The sequence below is a fragment of the Orcinus orca genome, chromosome 10 (genome assembly GCF_937001465.1).
Source record: "Orcinus orca chromosome 10, mOrcOrc1.1, whole genome shotgun sequence".
In the NCBI taxonomy this organism is placed as follows: domain Eukaryota; kingdom Metazoa; phylum Chordata; class Mammalia; order Artiodactyla; family Delphinidae; genus Orcinus; species Orcinus orca.
Window position 1 is genome coordinate 453,882 of NC_064568.1, and position 23,967 is coordinate 477,848.

At 52.4% G+C, this 23,967-nt stretch overlaps 1 protein-coding gene across 19 annotated transcripts in view; it reads right to left on the reverse strand.

Moving 5' to 3' along the window:
- The window catches only part of TXNRD3 (thioredoxin reductase 3), a 45,961-nt gene that overhangs the window by 887 nt on the left and 21,107 nt on the right, over window positions 1-23,967 (reverse strand). For 5 of the 19 annotated variants that reach the window (XM_049715510.1, XM_049715509.1, XM_049715517.1 and 2 more), the window contains 9 exons: window positions 23,402-23,517; window positions 22,418-22,643; window positions 21,720-21,812; window positions 16,056-16,132; window positions 15,279-15,435; window positions 11,940-12,047; window positions 7,747-7,842; window positions 5,202-5,336; window positions 4,337-5,089 (listed from right to left, as the gene is read on the reverse strand). In XM_049715510.1, the coding sequence (XP_049571467.1) occupies window positions 4,796-5,089; window positions 5,202-5,336; window positions 7,747-7,842; window positions 11,940-12,047; window positions 15,279-15,435; window positions 16,056-16,132; window positions 21,720-21,812; window positions 22,418-22,643; window positions 23,402-23,517 (1,302 nt within the window). In that variant the 3' untranslated portion in view covers window positions 4,337-4,795. Of the gene's footprint in view, window positions 1-4,336; window positions 5,090-5,201; window positions 6,924-7,746; window positions 7,843-9,648; window positions 10,079-11,939; window positions 12,048-15,278; window positions 15,436-16,055; window positions 16,133-21,719; window positions 21,813-22,417; window positions 22,644-23,401; window positions 23,518-23,967 lie in introns of those variants that run through there. The other 14 variants (XR_007479523.1, XR_007479524.1, XR_007479522.1 and 11 more) reach the window with 14 other exon arrangements.

Here is a 23,967-nt window from a genome sequence, read left to right on the forward strand (position 1 = left end):
GGTTCTCTTTTAAGGCACCCAAGAGTAAGGGTAACCCAAGTCAAGGCTGAGAAGGGCTGGGGTTAAGCCCTGACCACTGGGGCTTCACGTGCCCCTTGACCAGCTCCTCCGCACGTGCGTGACCTTCATGGGCCGATGCCGGCCACCTGCCGGCACCCCGTGCTCCACAGGCGCGGCGGCTCCCAGCGTGGGAGGTCCCGAAGCGCCGGCCCAGGCCCTGGTTCCAGGTGGGGATCGGGTGGATGCTGTCAGCCACCCACGGACGTACCTGACGGGCGGGTCTGACTGCGCCGGGCCAGACAGGTTCCCGGGAGCCAGTGCCCTGGAAGCAGCCCCGCTGGCGACGCAGGGACGGGGTGGGGAAGGAAAGCCGGGCTGCCCGGCCCCTTGACCAGGACAGCTCCGGGGCGCGCTCCCCACAGCACGGCCCGCGGAGGACCTGGCAGGACTGGGCGGAGTTGCCCACCGTGGGGACGCCACGTGGAGTGCCTCTTTCCCCGCTTTTCACCTCCCACCCCTGCCGAGCCGCGGGAGCCGCTCCCAAGTAAGGCATCTCACAGCAGCACGCACCTATCCCCCGTCGTGGGACTGGCTGAGCCGCCAGGAACCAGGCGGAGAGGGCGAAGGCTGGTCAGGTCCCCCCAGCACCGCGTCTGACCACAGACAAGCGCGAACACACACACACACTAACACACACACACACACGAACACACACGAACGAACACACACACACGAACGAACACACACACACACACACACACACACACACACACACACACACACACACACACACACACACACACACACACACACACACACACACACACACACACACACACACACACACCCGTCCGGCCCCAGCATCACTCCCCCCGCCACACCCCTCTGCAGCAGCCACTGGCTGCTGGCTCCTCCTTCCCTGTCAGACCTGAAGCCCAGCCCCCATCCCAGGCTGGGGCTGCCCACCCGACCCTTCTGTAGTCCCAGCAGCTGGGTTTCCATGACAACACTTTGCATGATAATGGATCTCCTGAAATCTGGAGCAAAGCCGCCAGGAAACAAGGCGCCCCTTCCCAAGCCTGGGGTCTGGGTTCCCAGGAGGTCGCTGTCCCAGTGGGGATTGGGTTTTCTCTCCTGGGGGAGAGGTGGAGAGGTGGGCGAGGCTGCTCCCCCGGAGGGCTTCGAGGGCTGCCTGGGGCAGGTGCGCCGGCGTTGTGACAGAGCGTGCTGGCCGTGAGGCTGGATGGCCCCACTGGGCACAGAGCACCTGGACAAGGCCACGCGGGAAGCCCTGGCCTGTGAGCCCCGAGCACAGCGTCCTGGAGGCCGGGCCCCACCAAGGAGTCCTCCTGACCCTGACTTGCCGCCGGCAAAGGGCCGTGTGGACGGGGCAGCTCTACACCAGCGCAGGCTAGGGGGCCTTTGCGGCCTCCGACGTGGGACCAGGGTTGTTACGAGGACACCAGGGACCTGTCCGTGGCCCTGGCCCCCAGCCCTTTGCTATCAGGTAAAGCTTTCAGCCGCCCTCCCCCGAGAAGCCAGGAGAGGGCCCTGGTCCAGGACAGGGCTGGGTCCGCACAGGAGGTGAAGTACCTGTTAAGCTCCGTGCAGGACCTTGTTTAATGTTTCCATCTGATGGAGGACATATTACCATCATCCCATTTTTCAGGTAAGGAAACTGAGGCTCTAAAAGGTGAACTGCTGGGCTTCCCTGGTGGCGCAGTGGTTGAGAGTCCGCCTGCCGATGCAGGGGACACGGGTTCGTGCCCCGGTCCGGGAGGATCCCACATGCCGCGGAGCGGCTGGGCCCGTGAGCCACGGCCGCTGAGCCTGCGCGTCCGGAGCCTGTGCTCCGCAACGGGAGGGGCCACAACAGTGAGAGGCCCGCGTACCCCCCCCCCCCCCCCCCCACACACACACACACACACAAAAGGTTAACTGCTCTGCCTGCATCCCCCCTCCCCCAGCACGTGGGGAAGAGGTGGGGTCCGGGCTGCGTCTGGGCTACGTGGTGCAGTCCTGGAGGGGCTGGGCGACGGCACCCCACGCCCACTGGGCCCCACCTGCAGACCCTCCAAGCCCTGGGCCTGGCCCTGCAAACTGTGCCAAGCCTGCTTCCCGTGGGGCAGGAGGGCCCTGCCGGGTACGGGGCAGGCCTCCGTCCCACTGCTGCTCCCCCAGCCGACTTGGGGCTGCCCTTCCCAGCCACACGGGCTGCCTCCCCGCTCCCAGCAGGGACCCAGTCAGGGTACGGATCGCAGGGCCTGGCACTGACCCTGCCCAGGAAGATGCCGATGTGAGGGGCACTGCCCACGCCCCCAAGCCAGCCCCCCAGCAGGGAGCCTGCAGCCAGAAAGGAGTGGGTGAGCGAACCCCCCAAGGGGCCAGCTACTCACCGGGCCGCCTGAATGACGCTGGCTATGGTCCTGGCTGCCATGCACAAGGCGAGCACCGGCCCAGGGCCCCAGGGGCCAGGCCCACAGGCTCACTGCAGCATCAGAAGCCCCTGAGGTCACAATCAGTGACACCGCAGCCACTAAGCCTGAAGCCCTGCTGGCCGGGGCGTGGCCGTGAGGGCAGCTGCGTGAGGGCTGGGCTGGCGGGCGTTCCAGCTTCGAGGACCCCGGATGGAAGCACCCACGCCTACACGTTTGGTGGCAGAGCCCCCAGCCCTCCTTCAGACTAAGCGCAAGAGAAGGCCTAGAAATAGCAAACAACTCGCCCTGGCGGCAGAAGAGCTCCTTTTCTGGCTGACCTTGACTGAGCCCTAGCCGCAGCCCTGGAACCGTCGGGCTGGGCCAACGCAGGGGAGTACGGTTGGTTAGGGTGCACCTCCGGGGCCTGCTGCCCCATGGAGGCCCCGCCAGGCTCAGAACGGTCAGGGTCGCCACCGGACTAGCAACGGCGAGCATGGCCAGGGCGCCTGTGTCCCAAGTGGGGACTAGAGGAGAGGAGAGGCAAATGGTATAAAAAGCAAGGCCTCCTCCTGCCCTGATGTCCTAGGCCTTTATCTGCGAGTGAACACGTGGGGAGCGTGCCAGCTGGGGTCCCCAGAGCAGCCCCGAGATGGGGGTTCTAGTCGAGGGACCTGCCGAGGGAGGGACGCAGGACAGTGCAGGTCTGACCTGCCGACTGGTCCCAGGGGAGCCCTGCAGGGACCTCCCCGGAGCTGTTTGTGCCCTGAGGTGGGGGCAGCCTTTCGGGCCGGGCGGTCACGCCTGGCCTGGGGCCTGTGGTGTCCCGTCCCCGGGCGAGCAGTGCTGGGGACGCCAGCCTGGTCCAGAGGTCTGCGCGGGCCCAACCTCGCGGTCACAGAAGAGAGGGAGAGTGAGACGGAGGAGGAGGTTTGCAGAGACGGCTGTGCTGTCAGGAGACTCCCCGGAGCCTGGGAGGGAGGTGGATGGGTCCACACGGGCCTCCAGGGCTGTGCAGGAGCCGGACTTCCCAGCAGGCGGTCCTTAAGCCTGATTTAGGTTCCCTTGACTCTTCTCTGGGCCACGGCGTCTTGGACTACGGCTTAGAAGGAGCAGCCGCGGAGCGTCGGCGCGGGCTGGGGACCGGGGCCCTGTCGGCCCCTCTGAGCTCACACGGGTTGGGTCTGTGAAGGGCTGGGCTGGCCGCGGGCGTGCCAGGTGAGAGCCCGGCCCCTGCGCGACTCACCGTGCCACCCTGGGCACACACGACCCGATCGCTCCACCCGCCTCCCCAGTGGAAAGGAGAGTCTGTAAGTGGACCCTGTGTGCGTTACTCTGGGTGCCCAACCCCCGCCCCAGCACCGCCCACAGATGATGCTCCCCGATTGGTTCCTGGCTTAGAGCGTCTTTTAAAACGTAGGCCCAGATGTTCTAACCACAGAAGCCGGCGGCCAGCGTACGGCCCAGAAGGGCACTGCAGCCTGGAACCCTCAACTTGGTGCTGGGGCGGTCTGTTCCCAAGAAAACAAGGTTCCCAAAGGGCCCCGGGTGGGCCTTCCCCCTCAAGGGCCTTTTAGATGCTGACAGGGGTGCAAACTCAAAAGGAATCTCATAACATGACCTTTTCACTTACTGAACCCGACTGTAAGGAAACAGACTGAGAACAGAACCACTTAAATAGTTTAAAACTAGGGCTTCCCTGGTGGCACAGTGGTTGAGAGTCCGCCTGCCGATGCAGGGGACACGGGTTCGTGCCCCGGTCCGGGAAGATCCCACTTGCCGCGGAGCGGCTGTGCCCGTGAGCCATGGCCGCTGAGCCTGCGCGTCCGGAGCCTGTGCTCCATGACGGGAGAGGACACAGCGGTGAGAGGCCCGCGTACCGCAAAAAAAAAAAAAAAAGTTTTAAATTACGTTTCACATAATACAGTATTGAGAACTTTTTAATATTATTCTTAAGATCAACATGAGAAGTCTAAGCATCTCTCTCTGACGTCAGATATTCTGCTCAGTCCAGTGACACGAAGAGGAGAGCGGCCAGGTGGTCACTGTGGGGAACCAGAAGAGGGCGAGGTGGTCTGCCGGCAGCTGCACATGTGCCCACGGGAGGAGGTGGCGCACTAGTGCTCTGCGGCAGCTACGGGGGCGTCCCAGACGCCCATGCACTGAAGATGCCCACTTTATAGTCAGTTTCATAAAAGAAAGTATTTCCGTGGACTCAGCAAAGCAAGGGGATAAAAACAGGAGCAACCGGGAACATGGACTGAGATGAGTTGTGTGATTAAAAGCTCTGTCGGGGGAGCTGATGGGGAAGACGTCAGTCTTGGCTCACCTGGCGGCTCCGAGCTAAGACGTCAAGGACGCAGCGCGGCTGCCCCTCCCCGTCAGCCAGGCGGGTGGACGGCACTGCTGCTGTCCCGCCTCCTTGCCCCGACGCTGTCCCCGGGCTTACCCGAGAGCACGCCGTCTTCACAGAAACGGCAGCGGGACAAGGAAAGCGACAGCAGCGGCTTAGCCTCAGCAGCCCTTCTGCGTGATGTCCAGCCCCGAGGACTTCGTGATCTCCAAGGTGGTGAACACCTGCCCACGGGAAGGAAACGACACGAATCCACACTTAGCTGTCGGTACTGGAGCTCTGCTCTGAGAAACCACGTCCCGAACGTGACACCAACATCATCCTTTAAGGCATACAGAGCAGTTATGAATATAAGATTTGTCTACTGACAACATGCTTCATCACAGCTTTCCAAACCACACCGAGTCCACATCTACAAGCTCCCGTGTCCGTACCTGTGCACACGTGGGGTGGATCCCAATGGTGTCGTCCAGCAGCTGCTTCGTGAGCCCACATTTCATGGCGGCTGCAAATCCTTGGGTGATCTCACCGGCCTTCGGTCCAAGGACGTGAAATCCTATCACCCGATCCTTCCAAAGGGAAGCCAGTAGGTTAAGGACCTGAAGAGGGATCTTGTCGTCCCAAGTTCACCGTTGAAACTGACAGCAACTCCCAGAGAAAAGCACCTCTAATGCTGAGCTGAGCAGAGAACAGCACCGTGAAACCGTGCCCTGCAAGAATCTGCTGGGTGAGCCAGTAAATGCACATCCCGTGTGAACCGCGCTCAGATTCGCCGGAACGGGCAGTTTACCTGCTGCGCGAAGGAGTCTGTCAGTACGAGGGACGTTTCCGCGTTACACTGAGAGCGCACTAAATGACAGCACGACAAACCCCGACTAACAGCCCGTGCTGGATAAGGCTAAGTTCGGAGGCAGCCGGCGCTACTCCCAGCCCAGGACGCAGGCTGCCCGGCTCCGAGTCGGCTCGGCAGACACCCCACCCCAGGGACCGCGAGCCGTAAGGACGCGCGGCTCTCGTCCCTGCGCGCATGCAGCCCCGGCGGACGCGGGTTCGTCCCCGCGCACTCCCAGCGCTCATGCTTCCTCTGTCCGTGTTTTCTCATCACTTTTCTTCATCCAGAGCTTCAGGGTTAAAGTGCATAAGGTGAAGAGAGAGGGCATGACAGGCGGCAGGACTCTGTGCCCCCCACTCTCCGGGCTCCCGTGGCAGGTGGGCAAACGGATACCCCGTGAGCTGCGCATCCAGGGGGCCGTGGACAGGAACCTCTGAGGGGTGCACGTGCAGCAAAGTGGGAGAAGGCGCGGCCCAGAGAGGGGGAAGCCACTTATTAATGAAAGTGAGGAGCTTCTGAGAGATGGAAGCCTGTCCGTGATTTTCAGCATAGCTCCAGGAAGACAGTGAGTGGTGGGGTGACACTCCAGAAATGGAAATTTGGACAAAAGTACAAGAAAGGGGCAGTAGGTCACTGCTCACTGGCAACGCACCTGGTCACCCAAGAGCTCTGATGGAGATGGACAATGGGATTAATGTTGTTTTCATGCCTGACAACACAACATCCTTTCTGCAGCCCATAGATCAAGAAGTAATTTGGATTTTCAAGTCTTAAGAAATACACTTTGTTAGGTTGTAGCTGCCATAGACAGTGATTCCTCTGATGGATTTGGGCAAAGTAAATTGAAAACCTTCTGGAAAGGATTCACCATTCTAGATGCCATTAAGAACATTTGCGGGACTTCCCTGGCGGTCCGGTGGTTAGGACTGCGTGCTTCCAGTGCAGGGGGCGCGGGTTCGATCCCTGGTCGGGGAACTAAGATCCCACGTGCCTCACGCGCGTGGCGTGGCCAATAAAAATTAAGAGAAAAAAAAAGAGAACACTTGTGATTCATGGGAAGAGGTCAGAATATCCAAATGAAGAGGAGTTTGGAAGAAGCTGATTCCAGCCCTCCTGGATGACTTTGAGGGGTTCGAGACTTCATGGAGGAAGGACTGCAGACGTGGTGGGAACGGCAGGGGAACCAGAACTAGAAGTGGAGCCTGAAGATGGGACTGAATTGCTGCCATCTTGCGATGAAACTTGGGAACGGATGAGGGGCCGCTTCTTATGGATGAGCAAAGAGAGTGGTTTCTTAACACGGAATCTACTCCTGGTGAAGAGGCTGTGAAGATAGTTGAAACGACAGCAAAGGCCTTAGGATGTGACACAAACTTCGTTGATAAAGGAGCTGCGGGGTTGAGAGGATTGACTCCAGTTTTGAAGGAAGTTCTGTGGGTAAAATACTGCCAAGCAGCACTGCTGCTCCAGGGAAATCATTCATGAAAGGAAGAGGAACTTCATGCTGGCTTTGTTCTCAGAAATGGCCGCAGCCATCCCAGCCTCAGCAGCCTCCATCCTGATCAGTCAGCGGCCGGCAGCACCGGAGGCGAGACCCTGCGCCAGCAGAAGGGCTACAACTGGCTGACGCGCAGGTGATGGTCAGGGTTTTTTAGCATATTTTTAAATTAAGGTCGTACATTGTCTTTTTAGACATAACGCGACTGCACACATAATAGACTACCGTATAGTGTAAACATAACCTTCATAAGCACTGGGAAACCAAAGAATTTTGCGGCTCATGTTACGCAAAACTCGATTTATTGCAGTGGTCTGGAACCTGACCACAATACCTTCGAGGTATGCCTGTACTTCCAAATGTACACAAACATACTCCTTACATTTCATCACTGATGACCCGAATTGTCACAGATCGTGTAGTTCTAAACTGCCAAGTTAGACAGCTCTGGAGTGACACATTCCGATGACTTTGAAAAGGTAAGTCACTGCCCAACTGTCACTCTTCAAACACAGTGCCTGGGTAACAGTTTCAAGGATTTCCACCTGGCCCTTAGAGCTATCGTTAAAGAGATTATAAAAACCCAAATACTAGAATAAAAGATTTGTTTTACAATTAGAACATTCCTGCTTCCAACCGTATGACGTACATTGTCGAATTTGCTGCAGATAATCTTCGCGTAACAGGTGTTGCTGTCTCTGCAGGCCACTGTCCACTCGAGAGGCCAGAACAAAGTGTGGTAGACCTGCAAGAGAGAGGCCAAGGTCGGTGTCCATGGAGACCGCCGCTTGACAGGCTCCTCCTTATACAAAGACGACAATTCCTGTACCAGCTCTCAGAAATTTAAACTTGCATGATCCCAGCTTATGAATCTGACAGGAGCATCTGGGCGAGCTCCTAACTGTCAGCTGCAGAGTGTGTGACCTTTGCTTTGCTCTGCCGTCCGTCCCAGAACATCTCCCATTAACTAACTTCACTTCTCAAGCACCTAGAGGGCTACTCTCCAAGCAGCCAACGCTCCAGGCCCTGTGGGGCTGAGACAGTAAAGAAAGCCTTGGGTCCTGCCCTGCATCGGTTCACACGCCTCCTGTGAGGGTCACATTCAAACCAAATCTAGGAGAAGCAGAAGCCACAAGACAGTCCAGCCACCCACGGTATGAGGAACACTGCCCCCGCCACCTGAAGGCCCCCCTCCGCCAGAGCCCAGGGTACCTCAAAGGCTCCCAACCTGCTCAGGCCTCAGGGATGGACCACACAGCGTCCATCTCCTCATCCCTTCGGGGCAGCTACACGTCCTGGTGGCCCTCCGCCTAATCACTCCACACAGAAGGCGGTGGATGTGTGTGCGCTGCCAGGATGGAGTGTGTTCTCAACTATCCCCTGCAGTGGAGGGACAGAAGTACTGGCTCTCTGTTCTTTAATAGGATGATGTATTTTACAGTTGGAATACTGTCTTTACTGTTTTTATAACAATGATACAAGGTTATTAAAAGAATAACACAGGGCAGAGAATTAGAAAGAAAGTGGGAAAAAAAATCCCACTGTCCAGAAATAACCATTTTAAAAGTTAAGGAAGCATCAGTGGTTAATGCATACGTAGTTGAAATGACATTTTATTTAAAATACATCATAGTTCACAGCTACTTGTAACAAAAAACATTAGGTTTAATGTGTATTTAACAGAAGAGAAATAAACTCTTCCTCATAGTTTAATACAAACTTGTCAATCTCTGTGGCTATTAGGAACAGAAGATAAATGCTTCTTCATCTCAAGATAGTATTCCTAAAATACACCCCTAAGGCTAAGAAAAGAAATGGTGCAAACTCCCAGGTTTTAAACAGGATTTCTGAAACTGCAGGCTCCTGGCTTTGATGCGCCCTGAGCCCCTGCACCCACACCTCTTCCCACACCCTCCCGCTCCTTTCCTCGTGTGTGTGAGGTGTGTTTTTCCTCCTAGTACTTGCAAGATTTTACTTTATTTAAGTTTCTGATCCTTCTGGTTCAAAGTGGGTGTAAAGTGTGGACCCAACTTCATATTTTCCCTGAAGGCTGTCCCCTTAGACTCCAGCACCCTTAAATGAATGCCCTTTCCCACAGATTTAAAATACCACCTTTACCACACGTTAACTCTTCTAAGCACTTGAATCAATCTGGGCTCCAAATTCTGTCCCACTAATCTTTCTGCCCACCTGCGTGCCACTCCGGCGCAAGTCTAATTAGTGTAGTTAGAGGATACATTTCAGTCTCTGACAGGACTGGTCTCCCCCCAGTACTCTCCTCATTCAGAATCACCCCTGGGAATTCCCTGGCGGTGCAGTGCTTAGGACTAGGTGCTTTCACTGCTGAGGGCGCAGATTCGATCGTGGTCGGGGAACTGAGATCCCCCACGCCGCGTGGCAAGAGGCCAAAACAATCTCCCATGATTGTCTTTTTTAAAGTTTTAATCTCTTAATCAAATTATGCTCACTATCTGCGGATTTTCAAAGCTCTGTGATGCACCCAGCCGCCTGGGCCGCCCCGGCGCCCCCTTTAATCAGTCAGCACAGCCACCTGCACGTCCTGCGCGCGCGGTCGGTCGCCCCCGTGCTTCTGCACAACACGCTCTCGCTGCTCTCACGCGACTCTCCGTGCTCGGCTTCACTTACTGACTCGCCCTGTTGAGGAGGATTTAAGCCGTTCTTCCCTGGCCCCTGCACTCTCATCCCCACTCTCCCAATTATACTCAAATGTGCAGCTGGATCACTGGCGGTGTTTCCTCTACTAGGAAGGAGCTGTTCCCAGAGACATGGGCATCCACATGCAAAAGAAGGAAGTCGGACCCTACCTCACACGTGTGCAGAAAATAACTCCGAATGGACCACAGACCCACACGTAAGAGCTGAAAACTGTAAAACTCTTAGAAGAAAAAACATAGGCATCAACCTTCACGACTTTGGATTAGGCACTGATTTATCAAAAGTGACATCAAAAGTCCATGTGGCTGGCAACAGGAAACAAAAAAGACATACTGGACTTCACCAGAATGAAAGATTTTCGTGCTTCAAAGGGCACCGTCAGGAAGGTGAAAGGACCCCACAGAAATGGTGAACGTTTTTACAGGTCATCCCTGTGGAATCTCACTAAGGTCTGGATGTACGTTTCCCTGACGATTAAAGATACTGAGAACTTGTGCAACATGTGCTTATTGGCCATCTGTGTATGTTCTTTGGAGAAACATCTATCCAGATTCTTTGCCCTTTAAAGAACTGGGTCATTTGGGTTTTTTTATTGTTGAGTTGTAAGAGTCCTTTAGATACTCTGCCTACAAGCGCATTATCAGAGAGATGAGAGTCCCCCGGACTTTACGGCGTGAATTCTGTGAACCAATTAATCTTTCTTCTTACGCTGTCTTATTGTTTCTACCCTCATCTGCTTTTCACCTTAACTTCCTCATTTAAAAGAAACTATATGTGTGTTTATGAGAAGCTTCCTCATTCCTCTTTATAGTTGGAATATTAAAAAAATACTAATAGATCAAATTTTCAGTCCTGTAAAATGCAATAAATAAATGTACAGACTAGGTGAGTTGATCTGCAGTGAGCCTTAGGAAAGAGACCTTAAAGTAACCCCACAAACCTGGGAACCCTTCCTACAGAGACATCCCTTTATCTGGGGTACAGCCTCCTGCATCCTTCCTCTCACGTGCCTGCCGAGCTTAATTGCTCATTGATTTCAGAAAGTTTTAGAACTAAGTTTAAATCCATAATTGTTACCATCACTTCTCCAAGACCCAAGTAAAAGTTCACCACTGCAAATGGGTGGTTCATTATTACCAGAAGTGAATTATAAACACTGATCAAATAAAGTCCTCTAAAATGGGAATTTCCCATCGAAAACACCACCTAAAATAGCAGCGTCTGTCATCATCCTGGTCCCCCAGCCCGGAAACGTAAAGGAGCGTCTCAGGAAGTCACTCGGCCACTTAGCGCGGGAGCCTCAGCGCTGTGCTTCAGAGGATTCCCGCAGCCAGGGGCGGGCCTGCGACTTCAACTCACTGGCTTCAAACATCCAGTAGTCCTAAACCTCTGACCCTTTTCACCTCCCCGCCCCTCCTGCTTACGAGGCAGTTAGGACCAGACGGGCAGGGGTGGAGGGGAGGCGAGAGCACCTTTGGGGCGTCTGAGGAGCCCCCAGCAGGCCGACAGCCCCGGACCTGCCCCTCCCCTGAGCCCGCGGGTGGCGGAGGGTCCCGGACCAGGTCCTGCCTGTGTCTGGCTCCCGTCACGCCAAGCGGGAGGGGGTGGACGGCAGACCCAGCCCGGACCAGCGGACGTCCCTCATAATTTGTAACTGAGACGAACAACAGTGAGTCAGTCAGTTCCTCCAAAGGCCAGAACTACGGGTGAACTCGGAGCAGGGAAGGGCCACATTCTGCCGCTACGTGCATTTCTGCTCCTCCAGGGACAGCACTGCCCGCACGCACGCACAAACCCCCACCAGGGAGAGGAGCTGACGTGCCTCCCAGCTCCTGGCTCCCACCCCTGCCCAAGGCCTCCGACGCTCCCGCGCCCCCGAAGGTCGCACGGCGACCCTCCCGTCAGCTTCCTCAGGCAGACGCCTGTTGCTGCAGCTCGGAGCCCTGATGCACGCAGCGTGTCCTTCTTTCCCCAGCTGTGTGATTATTACAGTTCGCTACAGACGGGGTTTACGTTATTTAATTTCCAATTTTCCTGAAGTAGGAATACAATTTCCTACAATACAACCATTACAGTAACTCGCAAAACTACAAAATAAAAAGTGGCTGAAGACAAACCGTGGATTAAAAGAGAAGGTCTGAACATGCCACAGTCACACCACCTTACCTCCAGATTCTCCTTCCGGTACACTTCCACGGCTTTCTCCTCCGCGTACCCGCAGCAGCCGTACTCCAGGGGCGTGAACACCACGGTGGGGGCATTGATATAGTCACACTGCAAGACAAGCCAGTCACGGTCTTTTATTTTGTGGTGCTTCTTACAGGGAAAACCCACACGACGCACATCTGTAAGAGGAAGATCGACAAGCACGGTCCCGTGCAGGTGACCCTCACTGCCACCGTTCCAGGGAACTGAGTCACGGAGCAGATGGGCGCGCCCCAACTCCGGGGCAGGGACCACATGCTGCCATTGCACCGGGACCTGGGCCACCACAGCCGTGCACATGACCACGCCCCTGCAGGGATGAGCGGAGAAGCCGCTCAGCCGCGCAGGGCAGGGTGAGCGGCCTAGCCCGCCCCGGGGAGACGGCCACGCGCGTGGAGGGCCGCCACACCGCGGGGCCCAGAGACGGGACCCTTCAGGGCCCTTATCAGCCTGGGACAGAGCACAGGAGGACATCACGGGAAGGCTGCAGACTCTGAGCCCCACACGCCGTCCCCAGCAGCCCTGCATCCCGGGGCGCGAGTGTGAGCACAGGCGCACGCCTGTCTGGAGACTGACTGCACAGAGAGAAAGCGTGTGCAGGGCCAAGAAAGGGGGCGGGCAGAGCCAGAGAGGAAGGTCACTGTGCTTCCCGCCCATAGCTCCGCAAGGGCAGCGGTGCCCACCGCACGACTTCCCCCACCCCGCCAACAGCTCACAGGTGACTAGCTCAGGGGAGACTCCAACCCAAAGGGAGCGACCGGCTGCCCACACTGCAAGAGGAAAAGGGGCAAGGGGCAAGACCCAGCGCTGCACGTCCATCCAATTCTTCCTCTGTAGGATATGAACTAGAGGCGAAGGGAGAGGTCCCCAGTGGTGAAGCCCCTGGGTGGTGGTTGGACAGGAAGAAATGCTCAGCCAGAGGGGTAGCCAACCAGGAACCCCACCCTTTCGGGGCCCAGAGCAGCCTCGAGCCCAGCCCCACCCCAGCCTGGTTCTCCCTCCAGGTTACTGTGGGATCCTCACGAGAAACCCCGTTGACGTGACGGCCTGAGCAAGGCGCTGCTTTGCGGCCCAAGAGAAAAGCCAATCACACACCACCGGGTGTCCCTGCAGCCGGTGGACAATGTGGACACTGTGCGCCAGCCTGACCCTCACCTTCGGCCCCAACACGTCGTGTTCCATGACCTGCAAATCACGGACCAGCCAAGCATTTGTTCTTTTCCCAGCACGGCTACAGAAACCCACAGAAGCGCGGACGGCTGCACGCAGCAGCTCCTGACCCCTCCTAGGTCCTCAGCTGCTCATCACTCTGGCCGTCAGCCCTGCGTCCCACGGCCTACAGGGCGCGCCTCATTCTCAGCAGGTGCTTTTCTCCTGCTTCACATCAATCGAGGAAAATCAACAGGAAACTCCCAGCTTCCCCTTTCACCTAAAGCACGTCCCACACCTTGAACTCCGACCTCCACCTGAACGGGCCCGCGCCTCACCCCACCTGCAGCCTTCCTCCCGCCCTGGTCCTCTGACCTCTCTCTGCACACGCACTGCCCTGTCTTCTCACATCTCCGCCCACCACCCCTGGGATCCGCTTCTCGGGACCTCAGGCAACTGCTGTGCTTCCTACAGCCCGGTGCTCATGCTCTGGGGAGGGGACAGCTCCCCATCCGTTCACACCCCTGCCCCCGCCGAGGCCAGCAGGGCCACGGCCCCAGTCACCTGCACCCACCCACACCTCCGTGTGCCCACGAGGTCTCCACACACGACCTCGCTGGGCACCTGGTGGTGAAACACAGCACACGGAGTTCCTTATGAAGAAGCCGGGCCCCAAACATCCCACCTGAACCTGCTCAGGCAAAGCATCAGAGAAACCCAGGACGTGAGACACTCTGCAAGAAGAGTAGCCTGGATCCGTCAAGAACCCCGTCATGAGGGCTTCCCTGGTGGTGCAGTGGTTGAGAGTCCGCCTGCCGATGCGGGGGACACGGGTTCGTGCCCCGGTCCGGGAAGATCCCACATGCCGTGGAGTGGCTGGGCCCGTGAACCATGGCCACTGAGCCTGCACGTCCGGAGCCTGTGCTCCGCAATGGGAGAGGCCACAACGGTGAGAGGCCCGCGTACCACAAAAAAAAAAAAAAAAAAAAAAAAAACCCGTCATGAGAAATAAAGCAAAGAAACAGGTAAATAGAGGCAGGGGCTCTAGCGGATTAAAAGAAACCTAAGAGCTTGAAAAGCCAGATGTGCCGGGCGATGCGCACGTGTGCCTGTGGGTGATGCACTCCATCAGCGCGGAGATGCAGCTGTGGTTATGGAGGCGAGCACCCTTGCTCTTAGGGGACGCTTGCTGAAAGCGTTTTCTGGGGGCAAAGCGCCTGCCACTCACTTCCAGAAGCGCAGCAAAACAGTCTTTGTGCTGAACATCCACATACTCGGAAACGCAGGCGGGGGGCATTAACACCTGCGCGGTCGGGTGGGAGGTCCACAGGGTGACTGTCACCAGACCTTCTGCAGTCTGACGCCTTTCTGAATGAAACGCTGGGGGACGTAAAAGCTCCTCACAGCAGCCTCCCAGATTCTTGATGATCTGACACCAGATTGGCTCCCAGACTCCCCCCTCCCAGCTGCGGGACCCCCGCTCTGCCAGCACATGCCAGGCCTCTCTCTGCACTGAGGCTGGGGCAGCACAGCAGGCCCCCTGAGCCCGCCCCCATGCGGCCCGGCCACCTCCCCCGCTGCCCCTCATCTGCCAGCAGCGCACGGGTCCCTGCTCTCCTGACGCGTAGGGCTGGGGGCTCCCGAGACCGCCGTCGGCCCCTGGCAGACAGAGCCCGCAGAGCAAGAGGCTCGTCTGCGACCAGAGACTGCGGGAGGTGGGGAGACTGCAGGGGGCGCCAGATGCACCGTCAGCCATGCGTCGGCTGAAACAGAGCCCGGAGGAGCAGGGTGGCTAGACCAGGTCCACAGGCTGGGCAGGCGCAGAGGCCGGCCCCGTCCGCCCCGGGCCGCAGGGCCCTGCCACCCGGTGACAGAGCAGCATCCACCCGGGACCCGTTTCCAGACCCCTCCAGTCAGGAGACAGGACGTCCCTACCTGGGCGCCCCCCGTACGTCACCCAGTACAATGGCTTGCACGTTAAGATACGCATAAGATACTTATTTAAAACCACCAGTAAACGGTACAGAACTGCAAACGGTTTAGGGGGAAGCTTCCCCGGCAAAACAGGCACACGGTGCCAGCTGTACTGATTGCCCTCAAATCATGATTTTGCTTTAGACATTATCTCAGAAACAGCAGTAAGAAACTTACCTTTTCTAAACGGCCCCCAAAAAGCCTTCGAGCCAGCAGCCTGCCCGCCTGCACGGCGACGGGCGTGAGCTCAGGCTTACCCTCCACGACGTCCCCGACGGCGTAGACATAGGGCACGCTGCTCTGCTCCACGTCGTTCACTGGGATTTTGCCAGTCCTGTTATGTTTGGAAAGAAAAAAGATATTACGACGACGCTGCACTGCTGGACACGAACGCCTGTCCAGGGAAAGGCTGATTCAGAGAGAAAGACCCCGCTAAGCGCTCAGGCAACTGTCATCAAGCGTCTGCAGGCTCAGACAACTGCGGCACCTCCGGCTCCTGAAGAAACACCCTTCTGTCTGAAAACCCAGGCCTACTTTCTGGGTGCCAGAGTATCTCTAGATTCCCCCAGAGTCAAACCCATAGCTTTGAAGTTTTTCTCTGTGCCTGATCAAGGACATACAAATTCATTCTAAATCACAGAAAGTAGGTGAATACATTCCCACAATTTTTTAAAATAACTGTTTAATGCATGAGGTATTTAAGGAAAACATGAAGAGTTACCAATTAATTAATGAAAAAATTGATAATACAGAGCTGGCACAGTACTTATAAAGTAAATTTAAAGCATCGAAACTTTGCATGTTAGTAATTAGATAAGAGTCTCCATGAGCTGATGTGTAGAAACACCGTGACCCGTGCAGCGCCGGGTCGGGCCCCGTGCAGCGCTGGGACTTTCCCCATGCAGCGCTGGGTCTTGCCCCGTGCAGCGCTGGGTGGTGACGCCCGGGACTCACTTCTCATTGACTTTGACACCAATCTTCTCCAGCCCGATTTTCTTCGTACAGGAGTCACGACCAATTGCTAACAAAACCTACATTTAGAGAGAGAGCAAAAACAAACGATTAATAACGGGAATGACAGAGGGAACCTCACTATGGACCCTTCAGACATTAAAAGGACAGTAACAGAATATTATGAACACCCTACGCCAATAAATTTGACAGTTTAGATGAAATAGATTCCTTGAAGGACAGAATTTACTAAACTTGCACCCATACAAGTCTGAGTAATCCTACGTCATGGGCTGCACCGTGCCCCTTCCCCAAATTCATATTGCAGCCCTAACCCCCAGAACCTCAGAATGTGACTGTATTTGGAGATGGGGCCTTTGCAGAGGTGATTAAGGTAAAACAAGGCCATTAGGGTGGCCTAAACCCAGTCTGACGTGTGTCCTTATATAAGAAGAGGTTTTTGGGGACAGACACAACAAGAACTGAGGGGTGATCACGTGAGGACACACGGAGAAGCCGGCCGTCTACACGCCCAGGAGACAGGCCTCAGAGGAGACCAGTCTACTCACACTTCGATCTCAGGGGTCTGGTCTCCAGAGGCGAGACAAACCCCACCTAGTGGCACTTTGTTATGGCAGCCCTAGCAGACTAAGGAACGCTATACTCACTACAGAAACTGAATCCACGATGTATAAACTTCCCATAAATTAACTCCAGACCCACGTGACTTCATTGGTAGAGTCTATGGAACACTTAAGAAATAACACTAAGGACTTCCCTGGTGGCGCAGTGGTTGAGAAGCCGCCTGCCAGTGCAGGGGACACGGGTTCGAGCCCTGCTTCAGGAAGATCCCACGTGCCGCAGGGCAACTGAGCCCGTGCACCACAACTACTGAACCTGAGCTCCAGAGTCCACGAGCCACAACTACTGAGCCCACGTGACACAACTACTGAAGTCCGCACGCCTAGAGCCCGTGCTCCGCAACAAGAGAAGCCACTGCGATGAGAAGCCTGCACACCGTAATGAAGAGTAGCCCCCGCTCACCACAACTAGAGAAAGCCCACGAGCAGCAACGAAGACCCAATGCAGCCAAAAATAAATAAAATAAATCAATAATTTTTTTTAAAAAAGAAATAACATTAATGATACACAAACTCTCCGGGACACAGAAGAGGGACCACGTCCCAAGTCCTTTGTAGAAGGCCGGCACAATCATCTGACACAGAATCAAACAAGGGCAGGAAAATAAAAGAAAATTAGAAGCCAACACTCCTCAGGAACATAGATGCAAAGTTCTTAACAGATGCCAGCAAGTAAAATAGAGCAACATAAAAAAGTGGGCTTTGTCCCAAAAATACAAATCTGGTTTAACATACAAAAATCAATCAGTGTAATTCACCACATTAACAGAATAGAGGAGAAAACAACGTAGTCATCCCAATAGATGTGGGGACAGCATTTGACAAAACTGAACACCCGTCGAGGATTTTAATAAAATCCTCAGCACACTCAGAATAAAAGAACACTTCCCCAGCCTGACAAAAGGCATCTGCAAAAACCCGAGAGCTTACATCCCAGCTGTGATGAAAGACGGCCTCACTGCTGAGATGGGGGACCCTCACAATTTCCATTCAACACTGTTGTGGATGTCTTAATCAGTGTAACAAGGCAAGAAAAAGAAATAAAAGCACACAGATTGGAAAGAAGAAACAAAACTGGTGTTTTATGCAGAACAAATCCTAAGGAGGTCAATATACAAAAATCATTTGTATTTCTATGTACTACCCACTAACCACTGAAAATTTAAAGTTTAAAATACCATTTACAGTAGCTTAAAAATATGAAATACTTAGAGATAAATTTGACAAAATACATGAAAGACCTCTAGAGCAAAATGACAAAAAGCTGCTGAGAGAAACTAAAGAACTCACAAATAAATGGAAAGATGTATGACGTTCGTGTACTGGAAAAATCAATGTCGTTAAGATGTCAGTTCTCCCAAATTCATCTACATAAGCAATACAATCTCAATCAAAATCCCAGCAGGACTTTTTTTTTTTTTAACAAATTGGAAACATGGATGGACCTAGAGATTTTCATACTAAGTGAAGTAAGTCAAAGACAAGTATCATATGATATCATTTATACGTGGAATCTAAAAAAATGATACAAATGAACTTATTCACAAAACAGAAGCAGACTCACAGACATAGAAAACAAACTTATGGTTACCAAAGGGGAAAAGGTGGGGAGGGATAAATTAGGAGTTTGGGATTAACAGGTACACACTACTATGTATAAAGTAGATAATCAACAAGGACCTACTGTATAGCACAGGGAACTGTATTCAGTATATTGTATTACCTATAATTGGAAAAACATCTAAAAAACAACATACACACACACACACACACACACACACACACATATCTGAATCACTTTGCTGTACACCTGAAATTAACACAACATTGTAAATCAGTTATACTTCAATAAAAAAATTTCATATGGAAAGGCCCTATGCAAAGTTAGAGAGCCTACCCTCCCTGGTCTACTACTTACTATAAAGCTTCAATGACCAAAACCGGTCAGAGAGGACAGAAACAGACCCACAGTTAAACATCACATGATCACAAAGGCACCAAAGCAATTCAATGGACAAAGAGAAGTCTTTTCACAGATGGCTCTGGGTATCAACATGGAAGAAAAAGAACCTCAATTCCTACCTCACACTGTAAACAAAAATTGGTTCAAGATGAATTACAGGCTTAAACATAAAAGATAAAGCTATAAAGCTTCAGGAAGAAAATGTAGAATACCTTCACAACCTCTGGGTAGAGCACGCAGAGAACTTTAATCATAAAACAAAAATCTGATGAATTGAACTTCAGCAAAAATTTAAAACTATTGCTCATCAAAAGATGCCATAAAAAACTAAATGGACAACTAGATGGGAAGAAATATTCACACACACACATCTGAAAAAGGAATGTACCCACAACACACACAGAACTCCTGCAATTCCAAATAAAATTCAATAACCCAACCAAAAATGCGCCAAAGACTCAAACAGACACTTGACAAGGGAAAATATTTAAAGGCCAAAAAACACATGAGAAGTTGCCAAACATCACTGTAGTCACTAGGAAGATGCAAGTTAAACCTATAACAAGATTCCACTACACACGCACTGGAGCGGCTTAAACAAAAAAGTCGACAACCCCAAATGTTGGTGAGGCTACAGGACAACCACAACTCATGCATCCTTGGTGGGAATATAGATTGAGACAATCATTTGGAAGCTGTCTGGCCGTTTCCCCAAAAGTTAAACACAGGAAGTCCCCAATGACCAAGCAATTTCACTGCTAGGTATTTACCCACAAGAAAGGAAAGCGTGTGTCCACGGAAGGCCTCACGCAAGAACCTTCACAGAGTTTTCGTCACAAGAACCCAGCTGCAAACAGCCTGGCATCCCTCCACAGGAAGGTGACCTGTGGTACATTCAGACAGTTCATACGGTGAAAAGAGCCAGCCACTGATACACACCACACGGATGGATCCCGAGTCAGACCCCGAGGAGCACGCACCACATGGCTCCACGTCGTGACATCGAAATAGGAACAGCTGGTCTCTGGTGACAGAACCAGATCAGGGTTGCTTGGGGTAAGGTACTGGGAAGGGGTGCAAGACAGTTTTCCGACTCCACAGAAATGCTCTGTGATTCTCAAAGGAGTGTGCATTACAGAAACATGTACACTTGTCAAAGCCAACTGAACTGTGTATATCGCTACATGTAAATGATACATCATTACAAAAATAAACAAGTCACAATTTTAGATATTTTGCACAACTTTATACCAATACATTTGATAACTTAGATGAAACAGACTAATTCTGAGAAAATATAACAAATCAAAAGTTGATATAGAAAAAAGTAGAAAGCTTTAAAAGGTCCATTGACTGTTAAAGAAAATTGAATATATCTTCACTGAACATTCTAGGCCCTGGTGGTTGCATCAGTGAATTCTATCAAACATACAAAGAACTAATTCTAATATTACTAAATGCTTCCAGAGAACAGAAAAAGAAGGAACATATTCCAAACTTCTTTCATGAGCTAGAATAACTTTGATACCAAAATCTGAAAAGTTCAGTACATGAAAGGAAAATTATAAGCCAATACAATTCTTGAATATGGATGCAAAAATTCTAAATAACCAAATCCAACAATATATAAAAAGGACCATTACCAAGTTGGGTTTATCAGGAATACAAAGTTGACTGAACATTAGAAAACCAATGTAATTCAACACACTAACAGATTAAAGAAAAAAAAATCATTAACAGCTACAAAAGAAACAACCTTACAGCTAAATATCCACTCCTGACTTTTAAAACAAACAAACAAACAAAACCCAAATAACAAATGAAACCACTGAGCAAACGAGAAATAGAAAATGATTTCTTTAGCGTGATTAAGAATATCTACCCAAACCCTACGGAACACCTTACTCTATAACCATGAAACAGTGAAAGCCTTCCTTCCGACCCTGAGAACAGACAGGAGCACCTGGCTCTGCATTTCTTGTTAACACTGCACTGGAGGCCATGGCTGGTGCCCTTGTGCAAGAAAAAGGAGGGAAGGGAAACAGTCGAAAGGAGGAAGCAAAACCCTTGATATGAACATGTACAAAGAAGACCCCACATAATCTAAGGATACATGACCAAATATGACTTTAGCAAGCTTACTGAATACTAAATCAAATCACACAAATCAGCAGCATTTCTATATATCAGCAACAAACAGTGAAAGACATGACATTTTTTTCATAAAACATCATTTGTAACTATACAGAAATATGTAAGTACCTAGCAATAAATCTAACAGAAGACCTTCTTGATGTCTACAGAGAAATGTACTAAATTTGCTGGGAACTATGACAGATGGCTTAAGTCAAAGGACAGATATACCATGTTCATGGACTGGGAGAATGGACACTGCAAAGAAGTCCAGTGTTTCCAACTGGTTACGCATCCACCGCAATCCTAATCAAAATCTGAACAGAGGCTGATTTTTATTTTTGTTTTTGTTTTACATATTTTTGGCTTTGGTGAGCCTCTCCACGTTATCTACTTTTAATTGAAAAGAATCATGTTATAAGAGTGTGTGAAACATAAGTGTACAGTTTATGTTAAAGGTATAAACTACAGTTTACAAAAGAAATGGTCTCTAAATATCATCAGTTTAAATTAGAATCGTTGCCACCCAAAAGTCCAGGGACTAGTCACACTGTCTGGAGATTTTACACTGTTTTTGAAAATACCTTTATTGTTGTTTGGATTATAAAGTATATTCAATGTTTATTGCAAAAATATTCAAATGCAGAAATGTATAAGACATCTAATTCCCCAGAAGTAAGCACTAAAAGCAGGTATACCTGCTTCCAGATTTTGTTCTCTGCATAGTCACACACACGTATATTACCATCGTATGCTTCCTGTACCACTGAAAACTATCAAATGTCAACAGCACAACCACCTTCCATACGTGTCAGACTCTCACGAAGAACCAAGAAAAGAGTTGATGCTGGTATGATTTTCCCCTAAGTTTCATCTGCACTAACTTATGAGCGTGTTCATCCACCCACTGCTCACATGACAGAAGCTCACCGTGTTGTAAAGGCCCTCAATCATCTCTGTCCCTTCCGTGGATTTAGCCACGACCTTCAGCTTCCCGGGTGACCCCTTCTCCAACTGCTGAACCTGGTGAGGAGGAACAGTGCAAGGATTATCTCTACAGGTGACAGAAAAGAGGTGGACCACAGGGTGTGTGTATGTTTAGGTGTTTGGACAGAGAAAAGAGGGCCGTCCCAAGGGACAATGTGGAGGGAGAGATAAGTTGCTGGGTTAGTTGGAGACAACAGAAGGGGAGCCACGGAGGGATGCTTTCCAGGCACTGGCTTAACAAATGGCGTGTTCCAGGGGACCACTTCCCGAGCACTGAGACAGGCCGGAAACACAGCAGGGAGTACATTCGGTGGGGAAATCAAGAGCTTTATTTCGTCTTGTTAAATTTAAAATGTTTGAGAGGAATTCAAGTGGAGACGCCTAGCAGGCAGCTGCATAAATGGGTGCGGAGCTGGGGAGGATGCCTGAGCAGAGGCCTCAGCACTGAGACGGGACGTGCGGCCGGGGGAGGGACGGTGAGGGGGAAGGGGAGGAGGGGGAGGGGGCGGCCGGGCGCCCAGACCGGGGTGGGAGCACCATCTTCAGGGTCCCTGGCGAGCAGAGTTAACGAGGGCAACAGGAAAGCACGGGAGCGGGGAGGGCGAGGCGACGGTGAAGGCTGGCAGGTGCCGGGAACTCACCTCCACGGGCACGAACTTGCGCAGGAATCGGACGCCGAGCTGCTGCATGGAGGAAGCCACCTTCTCGGCCATCTCCTGGTCGAAGCCCCGCAGGAGCTGCGAGCGCACCATGACCGTGACCTCCAGGCCCAGGCCGGCCAGGAAGCCTGCGCACTCCAGCGCCACGGAGGATGCGCCCACCACCAGGGTCGCGCCCGGGCAGTAGGGCAGAGAGAAGAGGTCATCGCTGCGAAGAGAGAAGGGGTTTCCGGGCGGGATGGTACCATGCGGGGCCGGAACGAACCGGCGCTGAAGGGGACAGACAGCCTGTGGAATGTGCGTCCACTGTGGAGGGGGATGTCCAGCCCAGTGTCTCAAAATCAAACTAGTGGGTCACAGGCCAAGATTTTGTAAATAATAAAATGGAATAGAGGATATGAGACCACATTCTATGTAATAAGAAGAAACACGGCTTTGTCTGGAGTGTGTGTTGTGTGTTCACCGGAGCAACCACACAGTGAAAAACGTATTTGTTAAAGTGCACCTGCTCAAAAAAGTTTGAAATTCATTGTCCAGCTTTATATGTCAAGGTCGTATGTCCTGCTACAACTGTCCAATGAGAATTCCTATTACATGCCAGTATTAGGACAGCTGTGCTTCTCCTGGTCACCTGCTTCATTATTGCCATACAGACACGAAACCCTAAAGCAGTGAAGTATCACTGCTTCCCTGTGAGCTCTAGAAATTGTAGAGCCAGATCCCAGGCCCGTTCCCAGAGCACCTACCAGGAGACCTGCAACACACCTGTGTGCACCTGTGGCCTTATTATTCACCGAGCCTACGGTCTCTGCGCTCCATTATGTTAACTGCCTAGCTTTGCATTTGTTATGTACTTTGATGCGTCATTAGTTCAAATCTTTTGTGAAATAAGACGGGGAGTAAATTAACTGGAGACACAGAACATACTATTTACAACTTACGGTCAGGTGGCCTAGTTAATCTTACCTAGTGATACAGTACTCTTTATCTCCTCGGATTCCCAAGTAGCGCGGCCTTTCCCCTGTTGCTATGACAAATTTTGCTGCAGTATAACACGTTTCCTGTCCTTTTCCATTGGTTGCCTTGAAAAGAGCAAAGCAAACTTCACTTTTCATCAAATACCAGAGAATATCAGACACCCGGGACGCAGTAGTTACTACGGAGCTTCCTGTCAGCGGGAACACACATGCAAAGATAGTAACGCACTGTGATAACCTCCTGCACAGAAAACAGGCGTGTTCACAGCCCGGGCACTACGGCCGCGGTGCGGGGCAGTGGGGGACTGGAAGGCCAGTCAGGGCGGCCGCGCGGGTGGCTGGAGAGACAGAGCGTGGCCAAGTGCGCAGGCCGCAGAGCAGCTGGCATCTGGGGAGCAGCCAGTACCGGGAAGGAACAAGGAAAGAGGGCGCCCACTCTGAAGACCTTGTGCGCCGTCCCGAAATCCAGGCTCTGCGGAATCCACAAAGCTGTTCATTGTTTGTTTATTTTCAATTACACAAGCAAATCGTAAATCCATTTTCATTAGAAAACTA